The sequence below is a fragment of the Octodon degus genome, unplaced genomic scaffold, assembly GCF_000260255.1.
Source record: "Octodon degus isolate 3935 unplaced genomic scaffold, OctDeg1.0 scaffold00129, whole genome shotgun sequence".
Taxonomy (NCBI): Eukaryota; Metazoa; Chordata; class Mammalia; order Rodentia; family Octodontidae; genus Octodon; species Octodon degus.
In genome coordinates this window covers 839980-862655 of record NW_004524705.1, presented here as the reverse complement: position 1 = coordinate 862655, position 22676 = coordinate 839980, and the positions used below count along the sequence as shown (strand labels likewise).

At 54.6% G+C, this 22676-nt stretch overlaps 1 protein-coding gene across 4 annotated transcripts in view; it reads left to right on the top strand.

Annotated features, from left to right (window-relative positions):
- Positions 1-22676, top strand: part of Serinc5 (serine incorporator 5) — a 76555-nt gene that overhangs the window by 10733 nt on the left and 43146 nt on the right. For 3 of the 4 annotated variants that reach the window (XM_023700960.1, XM_023700958.1, XM_023700959.1), the window contains exon 2: positions 20443-20610. The exons of the other annotated variant lie outside the window; for it this stretch is intronic. In XM_023700960.1, coding sequence (XP_023556728.1) covers positions 20443-20610 — 168 coding nt within the window. The remainder of the gene's footprint in view (positions 1-20442; positions 20611-22676) is intronic. 4 annotated transcript variants of the gene reach the window in all.

Genomic DNA, 22676 nt, shown 5'->3' with positions numbered 1-22676 from the left:
TGCCTCAGCCACCCAGCACCGCCTCAGAGCGCAGGGATTACAGGCGTGGCCTCATGCCTGGTCCCCCTTGAGTTTCCTTTTCTTCGTCCTCCTTCAGCAGCCCTGCCTTTTTTTCTGTCTGTTGGAACTTTTTATTGGGTTTGTTTTTGTTGCTAACTGGTACCTAACACTGTGCAGCTGTCTGGGACCCAGTGTGAAGTTCTGTGCGTCGCGTCGCGTGGAGCAGAGGACAGACGGTCATCGCTGCGGTGTGGACAACACGGACCCTCAGCTCTGGCTGTTTAAGATGTAGGATTTGTTAACTGGAGTTGCCCAACTACGCACTGGAATACCAGACCTTACTTGGTCTTCTTGTCTAGTCGTGGCTTTGTTCCTCTCTTCTCCTAAGTGTGAAATGTTACTATTTTTGTTGTCTATGGTAACAGGAATTAAACCAAGAACCTCGTACTGAAATCCACTCCCATTTCTCTTTTTAAAATTTGAGAGAGGGTCTCACTGAGTTGCCCGGGCTAGCCTTGAATTTGTGATCCTCCTGCCCCGGCCTTCGGAGTAGCTGGAGATGCAAGCGAACACCACCGGATGGATGGGTCAGCTTTCCATTGCCGGTCACTTGGAGCTTGCAGGAGGAGGGTCTAACCTGGTCGCAGGGGGCTTGGTCCATGGCGCGCTGGCTCCGAGCCTGGGAAGGTGGAAGGTGCCGTGATCCCTAGAATGACATCTTAGAGATAAAAGGAGAGATCGAGGACAGAGGCAGGGGTTGCTGACTGTCCCCTCCTTTCCTGTCACACTGTGTGCCTTGAGGAGGGACAGCCGTCATGACGGTCGCCACTGGGGAATTCCCTACCTAGGGCGGCCCCGACTTTTTCTTGAGACCGGCAGGTAGCGTTTCATGAATCCAACCCCGAAGCGGTATTTCATGTTTTGTAAAATTCCCTGTCATTCATAGTTACCCTGAAAACCTTGGGGATAAAAGTGTAAAGGAGAAAACGAATGTTGCTTTCTCTTGCCGAGAAGCTGTGGTCCCGGGACTTGGCTGGACCGCTCTCTGGCTCTGTCTGGTATACTGTCTCAGTTTGAGGTTTTGCAAGGGGAATAATACAATACAGGACACGTTTTGTGAGATTGTTTTATAATGAATCATCCAAGGAATCATACACAGAGAGGGCAGGAAATCTGTGCACACGCTGAAGACTCCGGCTGGGCCGGGATCCCACAGTGATGTCCTGCGTGAGCGCAGCTGAAGACCGGGACCGTAACTGCCTCCCACAAGGCCAGCTGGCGGCCTCGCGCCCATGAGTGTCCCATGCGGGCCTGTTTCACAGATCTGTGCTGGGAAGGCCTAAAGGCTAGTGGAGGAAGCTAGAGGGTCTGTGCCAGCAGGCTGAGGGCCTGAACTGGAGCCGGGAAGCAGTTCTCAAGGTGAGGACCAGAGCTCTCCTGGAAAACACCACAGCATCCTCAGTGAGTTCCCGAGCTAGGCTCACCAGGAAAGCCAGCAGGACAAGGTCCTCCAGCAGAGCAGACCGAGGGGACCAGCAGCTCCCCCAGCTTCTCCCGACAGCTTCCCTAGCAGCCTCCCAGCAGCTGCTGTGGCCCCGCCTCTTGCAAGGATCCTGAGGTGGGCCTCCCACGCCCAGCTCCGCGCTGGGTTAGTTTAGCTCCTATAAGTCATTTTTGCTTGCTGGCAAGCATTTGCAGTATTTGGCGTGGCCACAGTACAGGAACGAGTGTCAGGTTCAGCCCTGTTTGGTTCCCACTGGGCTGGGGCTGGAGCTTAAGCTTCTGATCTTTATTGAACTAAAGCAGGGAATGCAGTTGACCCGCAGTTGGCAAACCACCACGCATCCTAACTTGATTTCCTGCAGTACCAAACATTTGCACCTGTGGTGTGGTGTCCAAGAGAGCGCTTAGCGCCTGTCACTGTCCGTGCAGCACTGTGGCTCTGTTTCCTTTAGACCTTGAGTGTGGTGGGAACAGAGCCCGGGAGCAGCGCCTCCCACACGGCTGTTCAGGGCTGCAGCCCGTGCTGCGCCTTCAGCAGTGCCGGATGTGGAGCATGGTACTCCGGCAGTGCTGGGCTCCACACGAGCCCAGCCAGGGTGCGGGGTCAGAAGCAGGGTCAGAAGTGCATAAAGCAGGAGTCCAGGGCTGGTGCTTGCCTCGCGTGTGTGCAGCCCTGCCTGGCTTCTCAGCATTGCCAAGAATCTGTGGGTGACAATGGTGTTGCAGTTTTATACATGTTCCTTTGTTAAGAAATACTATGAGCCAGGTGAGGTGATGCGTGCCTTTGATCCCAGTGCTCAGGAGGAGGCTGAGGCAGGAGGATTGCCCTGAGTTCAAGGTCAGCCTGGCCTACATAGTGAGACTGGGTTTTATAAACCCAGAAAACTAAAGAATTATTAGGAGATGCGTAGTCGCTGAGCTGCATGCATTGGCAGTGTGCCTGGGCAGGCGATGTGCGGGCACGGCCCTGGCAGGAGAGGCGTGCGACTGGCCCCCACTCCGGCCTGCAGTTTCCGTCCTCATCCTGTGCTTTTTTTTTTTTTTTTCCAGAACCAGGGATTGAACTCAGGCCCTTGTGCTTGCCAGGGAAGCGCTTATTCCGCTGAGCCATCTCCCTGGCCCTGTGCTCCTTGCAGGCAGAATTGCATTTGCTGTCAGCTCAGGTGAATCCCCGGCTCAGCCCTGTCGGAGCAGCCATGTTTGCAGGGCAGGGTTGGCTGGACACAAGTGCTTCCCTGGAGGCTGGACTGGACCCACGGGGCTGATGTGTGAACTCAGCTGCCCTGCCCAGGAACCCTGTGCTGAGAGAGCTGCCTGACCCCGGACTGCTGCTCTCAGCTTCCTTGCACTGTCTTGTTTATTCATTTATTATTTATTTGATTTTTTTTTTTGCTTGGAATGCCTTCAGGGCAGGTTTGGCTGGCTTGAGTTGTGGGGATCGAACCACAGCAACCTGAGCCTGACTGCTTTGTTGAAGCAGCCACTTAAAGAACTGAGCTAAGGAGCAAGCCCCCATTATTTGATTTTTTGAGACAGGATCTTGCTGTGCAGTGCAGGCTGGCCTTGAACTTGTGGAGATCTTCCTGCCTCAGCCTCCTGAGTGAGTGCTGGGATCACAGCCTCCCATGCCCGGCCAGCCGAGCAGCAGGGAGTTAAGGGGTGTGCTCTAGCCCTGTGGCATAGTAGGTGAGGCTGCAGGTTGCTGAGTTGGGAGTGCCAGTGACCTCACTTCAGCCTCTCCAGCTGAGGTCTCATATTTTTAACCTGTTACAATCAGTTAAAAATCAGCCCATCAAGAACATTTACAGGGATAAGTGCTAGGCAGAGGGCTTGTGGGCACCCCAGATCCCTAGAACCCCTCCCTCTCCAGCCCCAGCTAGGATATGCCGCCATCTGCACAGCCCTAGCTCTGGATCAGAACCACAGGGGTTCTGTCAGGTGTGTGTGGGGGCGCTCTGAGGGTCGGAGCCTGTGGTGGTGCCTGCCCACGCACATGTGCTAGCAACACTCGCTGTTGGTGAATCTTGCCGTGTCCCACCACCCCGGTGGGAAGCACAGACCAGCTTGGGCAGCAATGTCTTCTGCCCCCTCGCCCAGATCGGGAAGGCAGAGCAGGCGAGACCAACACCCCAGCACACACGGACTCGGCCCCCGCCCCCAGGGGCATGTGGCTTCGGTGCCGCAGCCCCTTTGTGTGCACTGTCATCTGCTGGAGGAGCCTGTGCTGCGTCTAGACAGAGCTCCCTAGACACATGCTAGCAGCGCCTGCTCCCAAGCGTGGCTAGTGACGTGCAGACCCGTCCCGCCTCAGCCTCCTGGTCCTTTAGCTTGCCCCAGGCTCTCCTTCAAGGGATTGCTGCTGTCCAGGGCCCAGCCCGGAGTGTGCCCTGCTCTGTGGGAGAGCTGTCCTGCTGGGGCTGCAGGGTCCTGCTGGACATTTCCAGCGTGCTGCTCTGGACACCTGCGCCCCGCCCTTCGCCCTGCGCTGCTGAGAGCTGTGCAGATCCGGTCTTTGTCTGCTTGCAAACAACGTCTCCTGCCTTGCCCAGGCAGGGCCCGAACTCCTGGACCCCAGTGACCTCACCTCAGCCTCTTCAGCCCAGGTCTCTAACCAGTCACAATCAGTTAAAAATCAGCCCATCAAGAACATTTACATGAATAAGCTTTTAAAACAACCTTTCTCTGAATGGTCAGGGTGTTTCCTTTTTTTTTTTTTTTTTTTTTTTTTTGAGACAGGGCCTCATTATCCAGTGCAGGCTGAGCTTGAACTCAGCATGTAGCCAAAGCTGGCCTCAAACTGTCTCAGCCTCCTGCGTGCTGGGATTACGGGCGTGTGCCGCCGTACCCGACAGGGCCAAGGTTTCTCTAAGCATCACATCATGAAGCCAGCTCTGGGAATTTGTCTACAGAAAAGTTAGAAACTTGGCCAGAACAAAACACAGCCAAAGTACAAAGGGCACGTAGTGTTGTGTAGGCTAGAAATCTCTGTTCCTTAAGTTACAATGAAAGAAAATGACAGAAAAATAGAGTAGGGATAGATTTGTAGGAGCACATGCGCTTCACTGAGAAGCAGGGCGTGCCCAGCCTTGCGATTTAGGGCCTGGGATTCAGATCGGCCTACTTACCTGCTGCCTCACTGGCAGAGTCAGGAAGTACGGTGCCCAGACCTGACTAGGTGGTAGACAAGCTCACCTTTTCTGTACTTTTTGTTCTTGTGGCTCTGCTGATTAAGCCCAGCCCTCCCGTACGCTCCGCCCGAGCCTAGCCCGGCACTTAAAACACTTATTTCGTGGGCTCATAATTGTTCATCTTTGGAGAAGACCTTACATTAACATAATCTTTTAAAATCAAAATATATCTGTGTCCTTGCCTCTGGCAATTGCACTTGTGTTTCTTGTATCAGAAGTAAACTGAGAACACGTTGGTTGACAACTTAGAAGATAGCTAGCCTCTGGGTAAGGGTTACTTCGGCCATTAGGAATCCTGCTAGCGGGGGCTGGGGATATAGCTCGGTAGTTCAGTGGCGCAGAGCTGGCCTGGCAAGTGGGCTGGTGAGTTTGATTCCTGGTGCCAAAGAAAAAGATGCTAACAAGGGAGTATTATACAGCTTAAAAAGAGGTAAAACCTGTCCCGTGCCACAGTGTGGATGAACCTTGTGGACACTGTGCTATCATAGGCTCATTGAAGAACAGTTACTGTAGGGTTTGTATAATTTCACAAGAAGTAGCTAAATAAAAACACCAAAACAGAACAAACAAAAAGAACAGGCTGCGGAGGGCTGGGCAGGTGACAAAGAACTGGCGTGCTGTACGCATTGTGCTCCCGTGTCTCGTGAATGTTCCACAGGAACACGCTGAGCATAGCTCTGCACTAAGCACAGCCCCACTGGTGAGGTCAGTGCTGGGAGCATCTCAGGCCGACCCGGAGGAGCGCGGGCCGTCCGTGTGCGTGGCGGGAGAGGCCTCGAGGGTGGGTCTCTGGAGGGTGGCTGGTGGAGGGAGGCCCCAGAGCAGTACGGGCAGGCGCCGAGGGCTTCAGAGGACTGAAGAACTCGCCTCCTCACTGTGGGGCTGGGACACGCGTGGGCTTCCGGGAGCTGCCCGCTGTAAAGGCTGTGACCGAGGAGGCCAGCGAGGGGCGCGGTTAGGCGGGGCCTTGCCCCTTTATTCTGTGCTGCTGGGGTTATTGTCTTGAGGCCCTGTTGGTTCCGCCTCACACATCAAAGCGGGTTTTAGCAAATCCGAAAGCAGGACTTCCAAGGCGTTGCTTGCATCCTGCTGTTCACCTGCCCCAGCAGGCGTGAGCAGCTAAGCAGTGTGGACTGTAGTTAGGAAGTGGCTTTGTAGGTAACAGATTTCATCCATTTTTGCTTGAGAAAGGAAAACGATTAGTATTGCTTTGCCCATCTAGTGTGGCTTTGTGGCATCATTTACCTCCGTCTGTGGTTTACAGATGGAAGCATTTTTTCCCGGATTCCTGAGGTGCCTGGAGCTGGAAGGGGGGCTCTGCCAGCTCTCAGTGATGCCACGCGATGCCCAGCGGCAGGGCTGCCGCGTCGGGAATTACCGGTCGGGGCTGCTGCGCTGCCAGGCGAGGAATGGATGGAGAAATGGGAGCTCGGGCGCGGGCCGGGCCGGGCCGTTTCGCGTGTGCTCTCTTTCAAGAACTTGGGGCCTCGGGAGAGCCGTAAAATTCTGTGTAAACTTCACGCAGCACTGTACAGCAGACTCAACTTGAGAAACCTGTGAAGCCACTTTGGGTCCTGTGGCGGCGCTGGGAATTTGCCCGTGGCGCACTTTATTTCTGTTTGAATTAACAAGTGCTCAGAAATCCCCGTTTTCTTTTTATTCTCAAAGTGAAGTTGGAGAAATGCCTAAGCTCTTACTTTTTCATTGAGCAGAAACATCCAACCAAATAACTTAGAAGTTACGATCTGAGGGCTTTTAGAAGTCATTCTTTATTTATCTTGAAAGGGCTCTATTAGGTTTTAATTAAATATTCTCTCTAACAATTTTATTTATTTATTTATTTATTTTTGCTTTTTTCATTAACTTTATTGAAAATCAATAATTACATATATTAAAAATTGCAGACAAATATTAAAATGTGAAAAATATAAGATGTAGACAGAGTGAATTTTAGAGAAATATTTCTGAAATGAATACATGGCATGAGATTAATAATAGATTGCACATTGTAAATAAATTATTTTCAAGTTTAAGTAAATATAACAATAAAAATTGTCCAAAATAAAAATGAAGACAAAAGAATTTACAAATCAGTCGTAATCTAACAATTTTAGACAATGTTGCACCGAGATGCAGTTCACGCCCCAGGCAGCCCACCCCTGGAAGCGCACCAGCCCTTGTGCAGGTCCCAGTTCTGTCCCAGGAGTGCTCTGCCTCTCCTCGCCCACTGAGGCGCTCGTGAGCGTTTTGGTTCTTTCCGCTTGGGTTTCTCTACGTGTGGCCAGCACTTGTGGGCAGGTGATTGTGTGGATGGGAGTTTCCGTTTCTCTAGTCCTGTCCACCACCCACCTGCCTCTGTCCCTCCGTCTTTCTCCAGCTCGGGGCGGATGTGTGGGGTCAGAGCTGCTAACCCTTCGGGAAGGAGTGAGATGCCTCCTACAGGCGCCGCTCCATTTTCTGCCTGACCCCACTTCTCCACTGCTGGCCAGCGCTTGCTGCCGCCCTTTTCTCCACCTGCTGGCTGGGCAGGCATGAAGGGCCTCATGGCGGGTTAGATTTGCACTCTCCTAAGGACCATCTGTGAGGTTCCTTATCTTTTGCTGAGCTAATTGACTCTTCACCTCTTCTTTTAGAAATGTCTGTCTGCATCTCTTGCCTGTTTCTCAGTTGGGTTGTCTTTATATTAGAGTTTGAAAATTTCTTTTTATTCTTTGGATTCTACATGTACCCCTCATAAAATAGCTGATATACAAATATGTTCTCTCATTCTGATTTTTCTTCATTGGCCTGTTTGTTTCTTGTTGATTGAGCTCAGAGAGTGCTGAGGTATATCCCCCTTTTTAAGACTTTGAAATGAACTCTCTTTAGGTGTCCAGTGCTGGTCTTGAACTTGCGACTCTCCTGCCTCAGCCTCCTGAGTAGCTGGAGTTGTAGGCAGGTGCCACTACTGCCTGTACTTTCTTGGTGGTCTAGGTTGCTTTTGATGACGCGTAGCTTGATTTTTCTTCCACGCCTGTGCTAGTGCTCTTGTGGCTCTTGCTAGCTAAAGTTAGCAAAGATGGAGCATGTTTGCTTCCGAGAGAGTCCTGGCTTTTGCCGTCACAGTGGAGTCTGTGAGGCAGTTGGGTGAGTCTGTGTGTGAGGCTGTTCTCGGCCGTGAGCTGCTTGGCAGGACTGTCAGTTTCCGGTTCACTTCTGAGCTCTTAGTTGTATTAGCTTTTTCAGAGAGACTCCTCACGAAGCTGTTTGTGCTGCGTGCCCAGCGGGCCGGCCCTGGGCTGGCGGCCGTGGATCTGAGGCGGCTGACTCATCTCTTCACGTGATCATGAGGTTAATATTTATGGAGATGTAATTGTACCTTGTACAGGCCCGCAGCACGCTGCTGGGAGGTGGTTCTTGTGCACAAATCACAGCCTGTAGACACTGCGGCATAGTCACAGGGCATCCGCGGACGGCTTACTTCCTTCTGCCTGGGGCAGCAGCTGGGCTTTTGTATAATACTTGCGTTTCTTAAACAGCAATTGAAGGCATTTTGATTCTGTTTTGAAATAAATGCTGATTTTTTTAGTGAGTGCTTATTCTCTCTTTTCTCTTTCCATGTCCACTTGTAAGGCAGTTAAGGCTTTTTTTTTTTTTTTTTTTTTGGCTGGCTCAGCCTGCCTTAAGGGCGGCTCTGAAAAGGCAGGTGGAGGTGGGGTTCTAACTGTGCTATCCTGCTATCCTGCATTTGCATGAGCAGGCAAGGCTGGCTTTGAAATTCTGGCTGGCTCAGGGCCCTGCCTCCTCCTGTCCTCCTGCGGCCAGGACCACGAGCTCCTGTCCCCAGACCATGCTTCTCTGCCAGGGCAGAGGAGCAGTGATGGTGGCCACGCCTCCCAGCAGGAGGACCCACACGCTCATCAGTGCTGTGAGGTGCGCTGTGTGACGTGACGCGTGACGCGGCGCCTCTTTGCTGTCCTCTTCACTGGGGGCTGACCCCAGGGGCTCTTTACTGCCCAGCTGCAGCCCTAGACGGCTTTATTTTTTAGTCTTCTGCGTCAGGGTCTTGCTAAGTTGTCCAGGAGGAACTCAGCTTTGGGATCCTCCTGCCTGGCCTCCTGCATTGCTAGAATGACAGGTGTGGCACATCATGCCCAGCTTATTTCTGACACTGTTGCTAAACCAACCTTGGTAGAAGACAAATGAATAGTTGATAAAGAGAAATATGCAGAGGAATAGACGGCTGTCTGGTCAGACTTGAGGGTCCTGGTGGGCAGGTTGTGCTGCCCAAGGCCTAGGGCTCTGTCCCCTGTGCTGCCCTCGGTGTCCCTGGTTGGAGGAACTGAGGCACGAGTGCTCTGGAGCCAGGGGCACCCTCCGAGCCCCAGAAGCCCTGGCGCTTCCCCAGCCAGGGCACTGGGCTAGACATATGTAGCTGCTGTGGTTCAGGTGTTGGGAAGCGCGCTCTATGCTGATGAGCAGGTGTTTGTGCAGGGAGCCTTTGCGTGACCCTGTAGTGGAGGACATGAGCCCCACCCAGTGCTGGGATTGAACCCAGGGCCTTCATGCTGAGCTGTATCCTCCAGGCCTTTTAGCTTTTATTCAGAAACAGGGTCTCATTAAGTTGTCCCAGGGAGCTCAAACTTGCACTCCTTCTGCCTCCGCCTCCCAGAGTGCTAGGGTTTCAGCCTGGGCCACCTTTCTAGGCTGCAGCAAGCACTTAGTGCAGACTAATGTTGGACACTTCCTGTGTCCCAGGCACACCCGCTGAGTTCGGAGAGTGCTAGGCATTCCTCGGGGACCTGGGAAGGTGCCCATGCCGCCTTGCCCTGTCATTTCCCTGGCTGAGAAATTCCCTTCTGCGTCAGGGTGCACCTCCTATGGGCCTCACTTATGAGGGTTAGAGAGGGTGAGCTTGAATTCTTATTTTCTTTTGTATTGGCCCTGTTTCGTTATTGAGTAACTAAAGATTGGTTGCAAAACTTTTGTTTTATGCAGTATGTGAAAAATGGGGGCTGGGGAGATAGCTCAGAGGCATATGTACCTACCTGGCAAGCACAGGGTCCTGAGTTCTATTCTGAGACCTGCATACCTTGCTGGGGCCCAGAACCGGGTGTGGTGGTGCACGCCTGTAATCCCGGCACTTGGAAAGTTGAGACAGGAGGATTGCTGTGAGTTTGAGATCAGTCTTGGGGGGGGGTGCGTATAATAAATGTGAGCAAAGACCAGCCTAAACTGCATAGTCAGACCCTGTCTTGGAGAAAGAAAGAAAGAAATGTGGTGCTTTCCAGACACTAAATAGAAAAGAAAAACCCATTAAGTATGTAAAATATTGGTGATATTTGTGAGGGGAAGAGAATTTTCCACATTAGCACTTACTTTGCTGGAGGCCTCAGGGTAAATTCGTTTTCAGTAAAGCTTTGGGTCGCATTTAGTTAACTCTGGGAAATTTGGCATATTTTTATTTGTTTTAGAAAGAGTGGGTGGCTCAGTGGGGAGCTCGGGCTCCCAGGTCCATTGCAGAAGGGGTCATTTTCTGAGTGTGCACATACTGAGTGCGAACGTGGACAGCGTGGAGATCTTCCTGTGCTGCGGCAGTTGAGAGGAAGCCAGTGGGGAGGGGAGCTGGGGTGGTGGCTCCAACTTTAGGCTAGGCACATCCTAGGCACATCGTAAGGGCAGCCCAGCCCTCACTGTGTTTGCTCAGTGTCTTGGAAGTGTAACCAAAATACACGTTGTATGTTTAGGAAAACACTGTGGTGAAGACACAGTGCCACTCATCTGCCCCCAGAGCCAGCCTGCGGGCACTCTCCTCCCCATGTCCTCACCTCTTTCTGCAGCAGCTCAGCAAGTGCTCTTTCCTGAAGGTCTTTACACTGTGAGCAAAAACACGGTGACAGCCGCTGCAGAGCACCATCCGGCAGGAAGGCAGATGCAGAAGGTTGTGGTGCTGTGTCCTCAGTGACCTCGCTCGCTGGGTGGCGCACTGTGACTTCTGGCTCTTCCCCAAGTCAAAGTGACCCTGAAAGGGAGGAATTTTGAACGTATGCAGGATGTCAAGCCAGCCAGGACACTCAGGAAAGGGGACTCCAGCGCTGCGGCAGGAGGTGGCGAGGACCATGGCTCGGTGTGTTGGCAGCCAGGCTGTCCTGCTTTGTAGCTCTTACTCTTTCCCCTGAGTCCCTGGGTTCAGGTCTGGGGCAGCTGCCTCGAGATATTTCTGTGTGTCATGTGTTGCGGGGACAGTGGTGAGGGTTGTTATTTGTCCCCGGCAGGAAGAGCCCAGGGACACTGCACAGGATGCCATGCCGTCTCCGCTGCCAGCAGCCCTGTTTGAGACGCAGACCCAGTTCCTCCCGGTGACGTGTTTCCTGTTGGAGCCGAGGAGGAGCTGCGGTTAGTTTGCCTGAAGCCTCCTAGATTCTCTCCACAAAGCTCCTGAAGTGGACAGTAGTCCTTCCTGGAGGACGGCATGGTCAGGGCCACCATGGATATGTGATGGCGTGGTGGGGACCAGATCCTGTGCACACGCAGCACCGTGGCGGTCAGCCTCTAGGCAAGGCAGGGGACGAGAAAAGAAGCCAAGTGTGCTATGTACATTCCTGACTGCGATTATTGGGTGCTGCCGAGATGTGCTGATAGGAGTCAAAAGTAGTACTAGAACAGCACAGCACGAGCTGCGCTGGCAGTCCCGTAGGACCTAGGAGTTGCTCATTCTGGTATAGTCCATGGACTACTTTGGACCTTGGCAAATGGAGAGTACTGGATCCCTGGAGGTGAAACTGAGGGTGAGGAGGAGACTCGCAAGGAGTGTATTTTTTCATAAGTTGTAAAAGTACAGGAAGGGGGGCCGGGGAGATGACTAGGTAGAATAAGCGCTTCCCTGCAAGCGCAAGGGTCCGAGCTCAATCCCTGGTTACACACACACACACACACACACACACACACACACACACACACACACGAAGGGTGGTGTGATGGAAGGGCTCAGGGAACCCAGCTGCTGTCTGGGAATGGAGAATGGGATAAACGTCCTGGATGCTGAGGTGGCAGAGCACAGCCCCCCAACCACCCCTGCCCCCCCCATCCCCGCCCCCCTCCCACTCCCCTCACCCCCCACGCGCGACGGCCCCTGGGTGCTCTGAGCTCAGGTGCTTGGACGTGGGGATGAGGGAGACACCCGAGCTCCTTTGGGTGTGGCGGAAGGGAGTGTTTCTGTCCAGTGCCTTGGTCTTGTAGGCAGCTGTGTTTCATTTCACATACACCCTGCCAAGGCGAGGTCCGACCAGCGGCCTCGTCTGAAGTGCAGTGTTTGGAGCTGCCTTGACTGCCTGAACTCCTCGTGGAGGATGGCGCCCTGCTCCACTAATAGTTCATGCTGTTTTCTGGCTTCTGGCTGATTTCACCTCACAACTATTTGAGAGCCGATTACCCACAAGATGGAACAGGAGTGCCGGTGTGTTTGCCTCCCTGAAGCTCGCCTCATGTCGTGCTAATTATAAGGTGCAGGCCTGTCACAGATTCGCAGGCCTTCACCCTGCCCACCGTGAGCACGGCCTTCGGGACCCCTTGTGCCTGGTGGCGTCTGCTGCCTGAGTGGGCGGCGCTCTGTGCTCGCGTCCCAGGATCTGTCTCCAGTGGACAGTGGGGACCTCCTTCCACGCAGGCTTTCTGCACAGCCTGAGTGCCCCCTTGCAGGCGCGTTGTCTTTTGCAGTGCAAGCGCGCTGTGACCGAAGTGGCCAGCACACTCTTCGTGGACGCAGGCTCCATGGTGCGCTGTCATTGGAGTGGATTGAGTGGGGGTGGGGAGCCGAAGGCTGGTGCCCTCTCAGGACTGGGCAGTGGCTCTCATGGGCAGCGTGTGCTGGCGAGGTGGGTGGGCCCTGGGGTGGGTGCAGCTGGACAGGCCCCTGTGGAGGCCACCGAGCTGCCTGCAGGGAAAAGTCACAAGGGACAGAGCAGTCACAGCAGGGTGATGACTTCAGCTGTCCAGTTGCTCTCTGTACACCCGCGGCAGGAAAGAAAAACCCACTGCATTAAAAATGCACTGAGGGCTGATGAGATAGCTCAGTGGACTAAGTGCCTGTCTAGGTCAGCACGGGGACTGGGCTTCGATCCCCAGGCGTGCTGAGCCCGCCACGGAGACCAAGCGTGGTGGCACCTGCCTGTAGTCCCAGTTCTGGGAGGCTGAAAGCTGGAGAATCACTGTGAGTCTGAGCTGTACGGTGAGACTTTGTACCGAATACATTTGAAAAAAAAAAGCTTTGTTTGCATTCTGATACATGGTTTTGCCAAGTTGCCCAGGTTGGCCTTGAGCTCATGTTCCTCCGGCGCTGTCCGGTGTGTGCCACCTGCCTGCCTGGCACAGCTGCCCTCCCCTCTGTTCCTTCCCTGCGCTGGGCTGGCAGGCAGGGACACTGGGGCCTTGGTGTTCTGCACAAAGAGCTGGACAGCACACATGCGGAGGAAGCGGAAGCAGATTCATTCCTCCCAGAGGTCAAAAATCTGTGAGCGTTACAGAGGGAGGAGAGTGCAGGCAGCTGCAGTCGCCTTTGCCCTGGCGTGGGGCTTCAGTCCTTCCGTCTGTGTGGGCCTGACCCTCGGACCCCGCCTCTCCTCGGCTTTTGAAGACCACGTCCTCTTTCTCTCTCTGCCTCCGGCCCCCACTGAGGCCCTCTCTCTCCACCTGCAGCCTGAACACTGCTGTGTCCGCTCTGGAGTCCAGGGCTGGTCTCAGGCTGCCCTCTTATGCTAACAGGAAGCAGAGCCTCTGGCAGAGTCCAAGATGCCCGTCCTGGTTCTGCCACTTACCAGCTGCATGACCTTAAGTCTCTCGACCTCCCTGAGTGCCTGCACCGTCTCTGTTAAACGAGGTGATGGTGATGATGGTGATGATGGTGGTGATGATGGTGATGGTGATGATGATGGTGATGATGATGGTGATGGTGATGATGATGGTGATGGTGATGATGGTGATGGTGATGATGGTGATGGTGATGGTGATGATGGTGATGGTGATGGTGATGATGGTGGTGATGGTGATGGTGATGATGGTGATGGTGATGATGGTGATGACGGCAGGACCTTGCAGAGAGTAAGAGATGAATAAATGTTACCTAGTTTGTTTGGAGGCAGGTCTCATTACGTAGTGCAGCCTGCCCTTGAGCGCACAGCCGTCCTCCTGCCTCAGCCTCCCCAGGGCTGGGATCACAACACGCGCACCGCCCCTGGCTGGGCATGGGCTGTGGGCCGGGCGCCTGTGCCGCTGTGCTGCTGACCCCTGCCCTGCATCCTTGCACAGCGGGCCGCTGAGCTCAGAGGCTGGAGCCGCGGTGTGGAAGGAGCCCTGAGGCCGGCCTGGGCTCAGGCCTAGGGCTGGGTGAGCTGGGCACTGCCTGTGCCCACACGGAGCCCAGGGGTGACCTTGAAGTCCAACACGGGTAATCCTTACTGCAGGCTGCGGTGCCAGAGTACCTGGGGATGGGGGCAGGATTGGCTTTGATGTGCTCCTTCGATGGCAGTGATCGGGAGGCCTGCCACTTCCGCCTGTCTGCCCCCCTGGAGCCCTGCAGCGCCGTGGACCCCCCATGGCTGCCCTTGTCCACTGACCCTGCGACGTCTGCATAGGTGACAGAAGCTGGTGAAGCGCTCTCAACTCCCCCGGGCTCTGTCCTTGGAGCTGCAGAGGGGAAGGGGAAAGCCGGAGAAGCTGAGGTCTCTGCCCTGGAGAGGTGTACCCAAGCTGGGGCTTCCTTCACAGAGCTGCCCCCACTCCGCCAATGCTGAGGCTCCGGACCCAGGTCAGAATGTGGCCACAGGCGGAGCCTGCAGCCTCACATGGTCGGCGGTGGATGGCTCTCCAAGCACTGGACTCTCCTCCCCTCCAGGCCGTCCCTCCTGGGTCCTGACTTGACTCCATGCCCTCAGCGTCCCCTTCCTCTCAGCACAAAGCCCAATGGCTTCTGGGTTGGCGGTGTCTCACACACGCATGTGCACTGTACCATACGCACCGTGTCCGTCAGGGGCCTAATTGCTCTCAAATAGTGGGGGCTGCCCCGCTGCGCCAGGTCGCTTGTGTGTCCCTGGGCTGGAGAGAGGCCCATGGCCCTCACTAACTGGATTGCCCTTTTCATGACTTGTCCCCAAGCAGAGCCACGTTCTGAGGCCCCGAAGTCAGTGTTTCGGCCTCAGAATTTCGCATCTCGGCGATCCAGGCACCTGCGCCTGCAGCAGCGCAGGTGCTAGCAGCTGAGCCTTGGAAGCAGCTTCTGTGTTCGTCAGCTCATAAGTGGGTGACAAAAATGTGTTCACAGACCTTCAAGCACTACTCTGCCAACAGGGAGGCTACATGGCTGTGTGGTCCCTGGTGTGGTAGCCATCTGTCACCTGGCTGGAGAGAGACTTCAAGCACCTCTTGCCCTGCACCTTTTCCGGAAGGCCTGCCCGTGTTGACCTCCAGAGAGAGGGTCCTGGGGCCAGGCTACTCAGTGGTGCGTGGTGACGACGGGCTGGGGAGAGGCCCAGGGTACAGTGGCAGCTGTGACTCGGTCCCAGGGACTGGGCTGCTTGCATCGTCAGGACCTAACCCGGTGTGATGCATTTGGCGTCCGTTTGTTGAGTCCTGGATGGGCTGACACTGCTCTGTGTGTGTGTGTGTGTGCGTGTGTGTGTGGCCGGCTCAGCCCGCCCTGGGGCTAGGGCTGTCCATGGCACAATGCTTTAGTCGGCTGAGCTCTCTTGCAGGCCCTTTTTATTATTATTATTGATTTCGTGTTTTGTGCTGGGTGTGGTGCACAAGTCTGTGATCCTAGCACCCAGGGTGGGCGCGGTGGGGGGGGGGGGCTGAAGCGGCGCCACTGCACAGTCAAGACCAGCTTAAGGAGGCCCAGGCCCCGGCAAACTCTGAACCAAACCAAAATAACAGGCTTGATTTGCAAGAGCAGCATTGGCTTCACAGCAAAATCAAGGCTGGAGGGTGCTGACATCCCATGCATGCACCCCTCAAGCGTGTGCGCGTGCACACACACACACACACACCCCGCCCTCAGAGCAGGGTGGTCATGAACTCGCAGGTATTGAGGCCTGGGCTGTTCAGCCGAGCATCGTATTCCTGAGCCAAGGCCCTGGGAAGCCAGGGGGCTCAGCCAGCCTCCAGCCAGGGAGCTCGGGGTGCAGGTCTTTGCCGACATCCCTCTCCTGCTCACAATTCTGAGACACACTGCTAAGCGGAGGAGAGCTTGCGGGTGGGTCCCTGCTGGCTCCAAGGCAGAGCCATCTTGGCCGAGGGTGTGGGGGAGTAGAGCTGCCCAGCCCGGTGGGGAGGGGAAGGCACCAGGGCCGAGATGGAGACCCCGATGCTCCCTGGAGCAGCTGTGCCAGTCCCCAGGGTGCGTCCTCAGCCGTCACAGTGACCCTCCACCCCGCGTGGGCTGTGCCAGGGCGAGAAGACCGTCGGTGGCAGCCGCTGGACAGGGCTCTGCCTTGTTCTAAGCTCTGTTCTTCCAGGAACTGCTGTCCGCCGGCCAGGAGGGCTTCATGAGGCAGTGCTGCTCTGAATTTCTGCCTGATAGCTACAGTAGTCCCTCTATTTGGTGGTTCAACTTTCGTAGACTCACTGTTTTGCAGGGTTTTTTTTTTTTTTAATATTAGTCTAAATTACTTATTGTGGATTTTTTACTATATTGTGGGATTTTGCTGTATCATACAGTATATATATATATATATATATATATATATATATATATATATATATATATATGTTGTTAAAGTTACAAAGGTGTAGAAGTTTATAAAATGGTTAAGACCGCTATAAGTGTTTTTAAAAGTTTGGGAAAGGTTTATGAGGGTGGGAAGGGTTTATAAAGCCTTAAATATATATAAATACTAAGATAAATAGAACACTGCTACTTCACTGCTTCTCACTGACCGCGCAGGAGTGTCGACCAGAACCCTGTGCTAAGTGGGGGCGCCCCGTGTGCGTCTGTGTCTGTGTGTCGGTGTTTAGCTTAAGAGACTGCGCCTGCTGTCTTGGCTGCTGGCGTAGTTTGCTCTGAAGATTATGCAGCGCTGGGCCTAGCAGACACTGTGCCCAGTGATTCGAAGCGTGCGTCTGTGTACAAGCGTGCACTTCCAAGCTCACACACACTTGAAAACATTCCCGTTTCTTTGCACTATTAGAACCCGCCGAGGGGCAGGGTGTGCCCTGCTGTCACATTCTCTGCAGTCACAGCCCCAGGGAGCCATCTGCCTTTGAGTGGCGCCCACTCTCCGTCCTGCAGGAGGGTCCCGTGGGCTGCACTGCGCTCACTGCCCTCGAGGTGTGAGCAGCTTCCAGAAGAGGTTTGTCAGGCTGGGACGAGCGCAAGATGGGCGCCTGCTGCCTTGGGCACGGGCGCCTGGTCCCCTCCCGGACCTGCAGCCCTGCCCAGGCCTGCAACCTCTCTTGTGCCTTGTGGTGACACCACGCTGTGGCTCAGCCTTTTCCACATGGGCTGCTGAGGGTCGCCTGAGATCCAGACTGCAGCCGTCAGCTTTGCTTTGCTTCCAGAGGTTTCTTTACCCAAACAGGGTGAGCGTTGTGTTTGTGGCATTAGAACTGGAAGCACAGTGTGGTTGCTGGGCATGGTGCATACATCCAGTCCGAGCCCTTGGCAGGCTGAGGCAGAAGGATCCCCTCAAGTTCACAGCCAGCCTGGGGGTACATAGTGAGTTCAGGCCCAGCCTAGACTACGTAACGAGACCCTGTCTCAAAAAACCAAAAAAAGAAGCCAGAATTTATTTATTTTATTTTTTGTGGAACTGGGGATTGAACTCAGGCCCTTGTGCTTGCCAGGAAAGCGCTTATTCCACTGAGCCATCTCCCTGGCTTCATAAGGATAGCCAATATTTTTAAATTTTAAAAAAATTTTTTTTTGTCAAGAAAAAACCCCAAAAGACAGAGAGATGCAGTGAGGCTGGTTGTGTGAGACCACATGGCTTAAACAGCAAGAGGCAGGTGAGGATTGGGAGAGGGCTAGGTGGGTGAGGAGGAGGGAGGTGGGGCCCAGACAGTCAAGCCAGTGGGGTGTGTGTGTGTGTGTGTGTGTGTGTTGTGGGGGAGAGAAAAAGAAGGAGGGAGGGAGGGACATTTGGGTACATAAGTGGAAAGAGGCCAATAAAAATCGGAGATTGAAAATGTAGATAAATGATTTTAAAGAAGTGCATTAAAAATATATGTAGTCTTGTAACCCTAGCTGCCTGGGAGGCTGAAGCAGGAGGGTCACAAATTTTGAGCCCGACCTTGACAACTTGGTGACTGTATTAGTTACTCTTCTCTCCTTGCTGGGACAAATACTTGATACTCAAAATGAAGAAAAAGTTTATTGAGCTCACAGTTCCTGGAGGTTTCATAGTTTAAAACAGTTTGAATTATGTAGCAAGACCTCAGAGCCCTAATCGTTGGCAGTGTCAATCGCAGACTCTGCTGCCCAGCACTACAGGGTCAGGAGGGAAGGCTGGGGCGCCTCTGTGTCCAGGATGACTCTCCACATCTCCAAGGAAGGCTGCCAGTTTAGGGGTTCGTGCCTTTCTGGGCCCCCTCAAGCCCTGCCCCGGTCCTCTGGCCCCGCCTCCATCCCCGCCCTGGTCATCTGGCCCCGCCCATCAAGCTCCGCCCCATCCTCTGGCCCCCGCCCCTCAAGCACCATCCAGGTTCTCTGGCCCCACCCCTCAAGCCCCGCCCCGGTCCTCTGGCTCCGCCCCTCGAGCCCCGCCCTGGTCCTCTGGCCCCGCCTCAAGCCACTCACTGCTCCTCGATCCGGGTCTGCTCCATGACGTACACGAGACTCTGGGGGGACAACTAGACACAACCGTAACAGTGACTTAGCACAGCCCTGTCTCAGAAGCGGGTGGGGGCTGGGGTGGAGTTGGGCGCACAAGCCCTGGTTCTGTGCCCAGGTGCCTGGAAAGGAATCCGCGAACCTCACCCTGCAGGAGTCGAGGTCCAGTCCCCCTGCGTGTGCTCATCTGCCGGCCCACATCCGGCAACTTCTCGAGCGGTAGCCCAGCCTGAGTCAAGGAGGGTCCTTGAGGAAGACAGAAAGGTGTGAAGAGAAGAGCGGCCCTCCGCCATCTCGGAGCCGTGCGGCAGCCGTGCGGCAGCTCGGGGTCTCCCAGTGCGGGCTTCAGCCCTGCCCCCACGTGGGCACATGTGCTGCCCCCTGGCTGTTGGTGGTGGCTCTGACTGGTGCCTGTGTGGAACCCCTGAGTCCCAGCTGGCTTCTAGTCGTGCGGGGCCTGCCTGTCAGGATGGAGAGCCAGGAGCCTTCAGCTTACGTGGCTTCAGCTTACTCCCTTCCTGGATACCCCCAAGCGTCTGAAGAGGTTTTCCACAGCCCCCTGGAGCCAGCGCCCCAGAGACCAAAGCCGGCCCTGGTACCACCCCGACTACAAATGAGGAGACCGAGTCTTGCTTTTAAATTTTTGTTTTTATTAGTGCACAGAGCATAGTGGTCGCGGGCATTGTGGGGACAGCGCAACCCTAGTTCTCCCCACCCGTGCCACTCCATCTCTAGGTCTCAGGAGGGCAGAGACCTTGCTTGTGCTCGCAGGTGGCAGGTGCAGAGTCAGGCTGTGGACCCAGCAAGCTGACCTTGAGCCTGTGTCCTTGCACCTCATGCCCCCCAGGTACAGGGCCTGTGGGGTGAGGAGCCCTGGGGAGGTGCTGCACCCTCTCCCCTGCTGCTCGTCACCTCAGCGTGGAGGCTCTAGTGTGGGGTTTGCTCCCCGTGTGTCCGGCAAGGCGGCCAGCAGGGCTCTCCCACACAGCTACTTTGGGCCTCCGGTTTCCACATGCCCTGGTCTGGCGCTCGACTTCCTTCCTGTTTTTCCTGTTCTTCCTCCCTATGTTGTTTTTACAGTTCTTGGCCTCTTTCTCAGCCTCTTTTGTCTGCAAGAGGTGACTGGGCCTTTCCTGTTCATTGGGGCATCTCTCCTCCCCCTCCGTGCTTACCCCAAGCACGGTGTCAGGCTGGCTCTGGGCAGAGCTGGTCCGCGCACCCGTGCTTGGTAGGCGCCTGGAGCATGGACATCTTGCAGGTGGAAGGCTGGCTGGCTTGCCAAAGGGGGCATTGTGTGTGTGACGTGGTGGCCTAGGTGTGGCGCCAGCTGTGTCCTGCACCTCAGTTCCACCCTGCACCCGTGACCTGGAGCTGGTGCTGACCCAGGTGCGAGGTATAGACCTAAGGTTGTGCCTGAAGGTGCGAGTCGCTGGCCTGGCCCTCCCTGCGTCTCATTACTCGGGAGCAACCTTTGCCTGTGCCTGCTGGTGTGTTATGAACGACACAGGTGAATGGCCGGGAGGAAGAGGTCCCAGCTGGAGTCCAGCGGGGTGCTAGCCCCAGAGTACCTGTTCACATGGGCTGGGGACACTGCCCTCCTGATACCCAGGGGCTGTCCTCAAGCCCTGGGACCAGGCACAGTGGGGTGCGTAACTCAGGTGCAGCGCCCTCCCCAGAGGTGGGGTGTGAAATCTCCAAGCCCTTGGTCATGCAGCTGATTTTCTTGGCAATATCTGTCGTGCTGAAGCCATGTAGGGGCCCCCAAAGCCCCTGATGATCCTGTGCTCAGATGTGGCCTAAATAGGGGTGCATCATGGAATACACCCTGAACCCAGTCCTCCCACAAGCTCTGGGGTTTCCCTAACTCTGGTGTCAGGACCCTGGGTGGGAGCCAGGTATGTGCCGCGGGTTGTGCTGCAGTGTCACATTCTGGGCTCTCTTGTTCTTCCCCAGTTGGCCTGCTGCTGCGGGACAGCAGGTTGCTCCCTCTGCTGCGGCTGCTGCCCCAAGGTCCGACAGTCACGCACCACCCGCTGCATGTATGCGCTCTACTTCATCCTGGTCGTCCTGCTGTGCTGCCTCATGATGTCACCTGCTGTGGCCAACACCATGCGGGAGCACGTAAGTCAGCCTGCCCTATGTGGTGCTCGGTTCGGGGCCTGGGACACAAATCCAGGACCAGCCCTTTGAGGATTAGGGGGGTGTTCTTCCCTGGAATCCTGTCTACTGCCCTCCAGCCCAGCATGTGGTCCTGAGGATAAGAGATGGGCCCTGGTGTGCCTTTTGACTCTGTGGACAGACCACAGGAGGTCTCTAGGGACCAGGGCCCTGGGTTCCAGCTACGCCTCAGGCTGTGTACCAAAAGGGGCATGCATAGGCCCTCTGAATTTCCCTGTTCTCCCTCAGCAGATCCTTGACAGCCAGGATGTGGGGGACAGGAGGGGCCCACGAGGAGCTCGGCAGATAACCCATCTGCCTTTCCTAGCTTCTGAATGCAATGGCACAGGAGATGGCAATTTCAGCGGGTAGTTGCCGAATATCAGGTGTAATGAAAAATTACTGAGAATGTTACATATGCTAGTCTGTATATCTAGATAAAGTCATAAAATTAACTTCCCACCAAGCAGGATATAACTGTTCTCTCTTGCTGAGTCTTCAAGAACTGAGGTTTGGGAGATCAAAGCTAAAGAGATAACTGGACTAAGAGGACAGCCTTTCTCTTTACTCTGGCCCTCCAAGGTCAGTAAGGACCCAGGGCATGAGGGGACCTTTCCGTAAGTGCCTACAACTTTGGTGAGTCACCCAACCTCCTGAGCAGGGAGATTGTTGGCCCCCAGGGGGCAGAGGATTTGACCAGTGTGCGTTGTGCTAGAAGGAGGTCACTGAAGGGAAAAATGTTCCCATGCTTCTGAGGAGAGCCACGTGCTCCAGCACAGACTGTGGCCTTTCCTGGCAGATGGCACACCTAACAGGAGGAACTGCATGAGCTAAGAGGGTCTGACTGTGGCCTCAGCAGAACTGCCTGAGGAGATTCAAGTGACGTTGATAGATCAGGACATGACTTATGGTTGACAAAAGTCTCACCTTACGTTGCTCCTGAGTACCTCAGGACACGAAGACACAGCCAGAGATACCTGTAAGTGACGATGATGTGGGCTGGACATACAGAGGGGGCTCCAGTCGCTGGCCCCTGCTGACAGTCCTGAGGGCCGGACGGTTACAGCCGTCACTTGAACCCTATAAACAGTGTGGGGGGAGGCGCCTCCCCAGTCTGCCTTCCCATTCTGTTGCTCATGCTTTGGTCATAAATGCTTTAATCTCTTGGTGAACCTCGTTCATTCTCACCTCAAGACTGCCGAGTGCCAAGTGTTGTAGGTCTTAGGCTGCTCCTGTGGGCTGAGCCTCCCTGCTGTACCTTCCGTCTGCTGCTGCCCAACTGCAGGCCCACTCAGCTCAGAGGAGCAGGCTTCCCCATTGCTGGTTTCCCAGAAAAGGATGGGAGAGCTGGATGGCTGTCTTCCCGCCGGGACTGTAGGGAGAGGTTCCTGTAGGCACGGGAAAAGGGAAGGTGGGGCCTCACAGAGCTTTGCTAGAGGTTAATGGGGAGATAAGGGCAGGGCCTTTGCAAATTAGACTCAAGCAATCAGAAAGACAACGGGTAGGAAACTACGCTGAGGGAGGTCCCAAGTACTGTGGTCCACTAAACCCTTTTTGCTTAATCCTTAAATCTCAACCTCAGTCCCTGAACCCTCACCCATAATCCCAATCTCCACCAACAGCAGGAAAGGTCATGTGACTGGGAGAAATCACAGGGGAGCACCACACCAAAGACAAGCAGGGAGCCAATCAGTTTCCAGGAGTCTCCTTGGGGCAAGGATCTCAATGGAAGGGAGCCACAGACGAGAATCCATGAGTATTCCCTGTCCAGTACGCCCCGAGTAGCTGTTGTCTCTCTACTCTTTTCTTCACCTTCAAATAATTCTTTTTTGGTTTAAAAAATTTTTTTTCTTTTTTTTATTTTTTTTTTCATAATTTTATTGAGAAACAAATAGCAATGAGACAGTTTCAAATCAAATTGGTAGGACAGTTTCAATAATTAATACATTGCATACATTCTTCCTAGGGGTTAACTGCTGTAAAAGAGGCAGACATGATATCCTACTTAAAAACACCATTAGAACAAATCC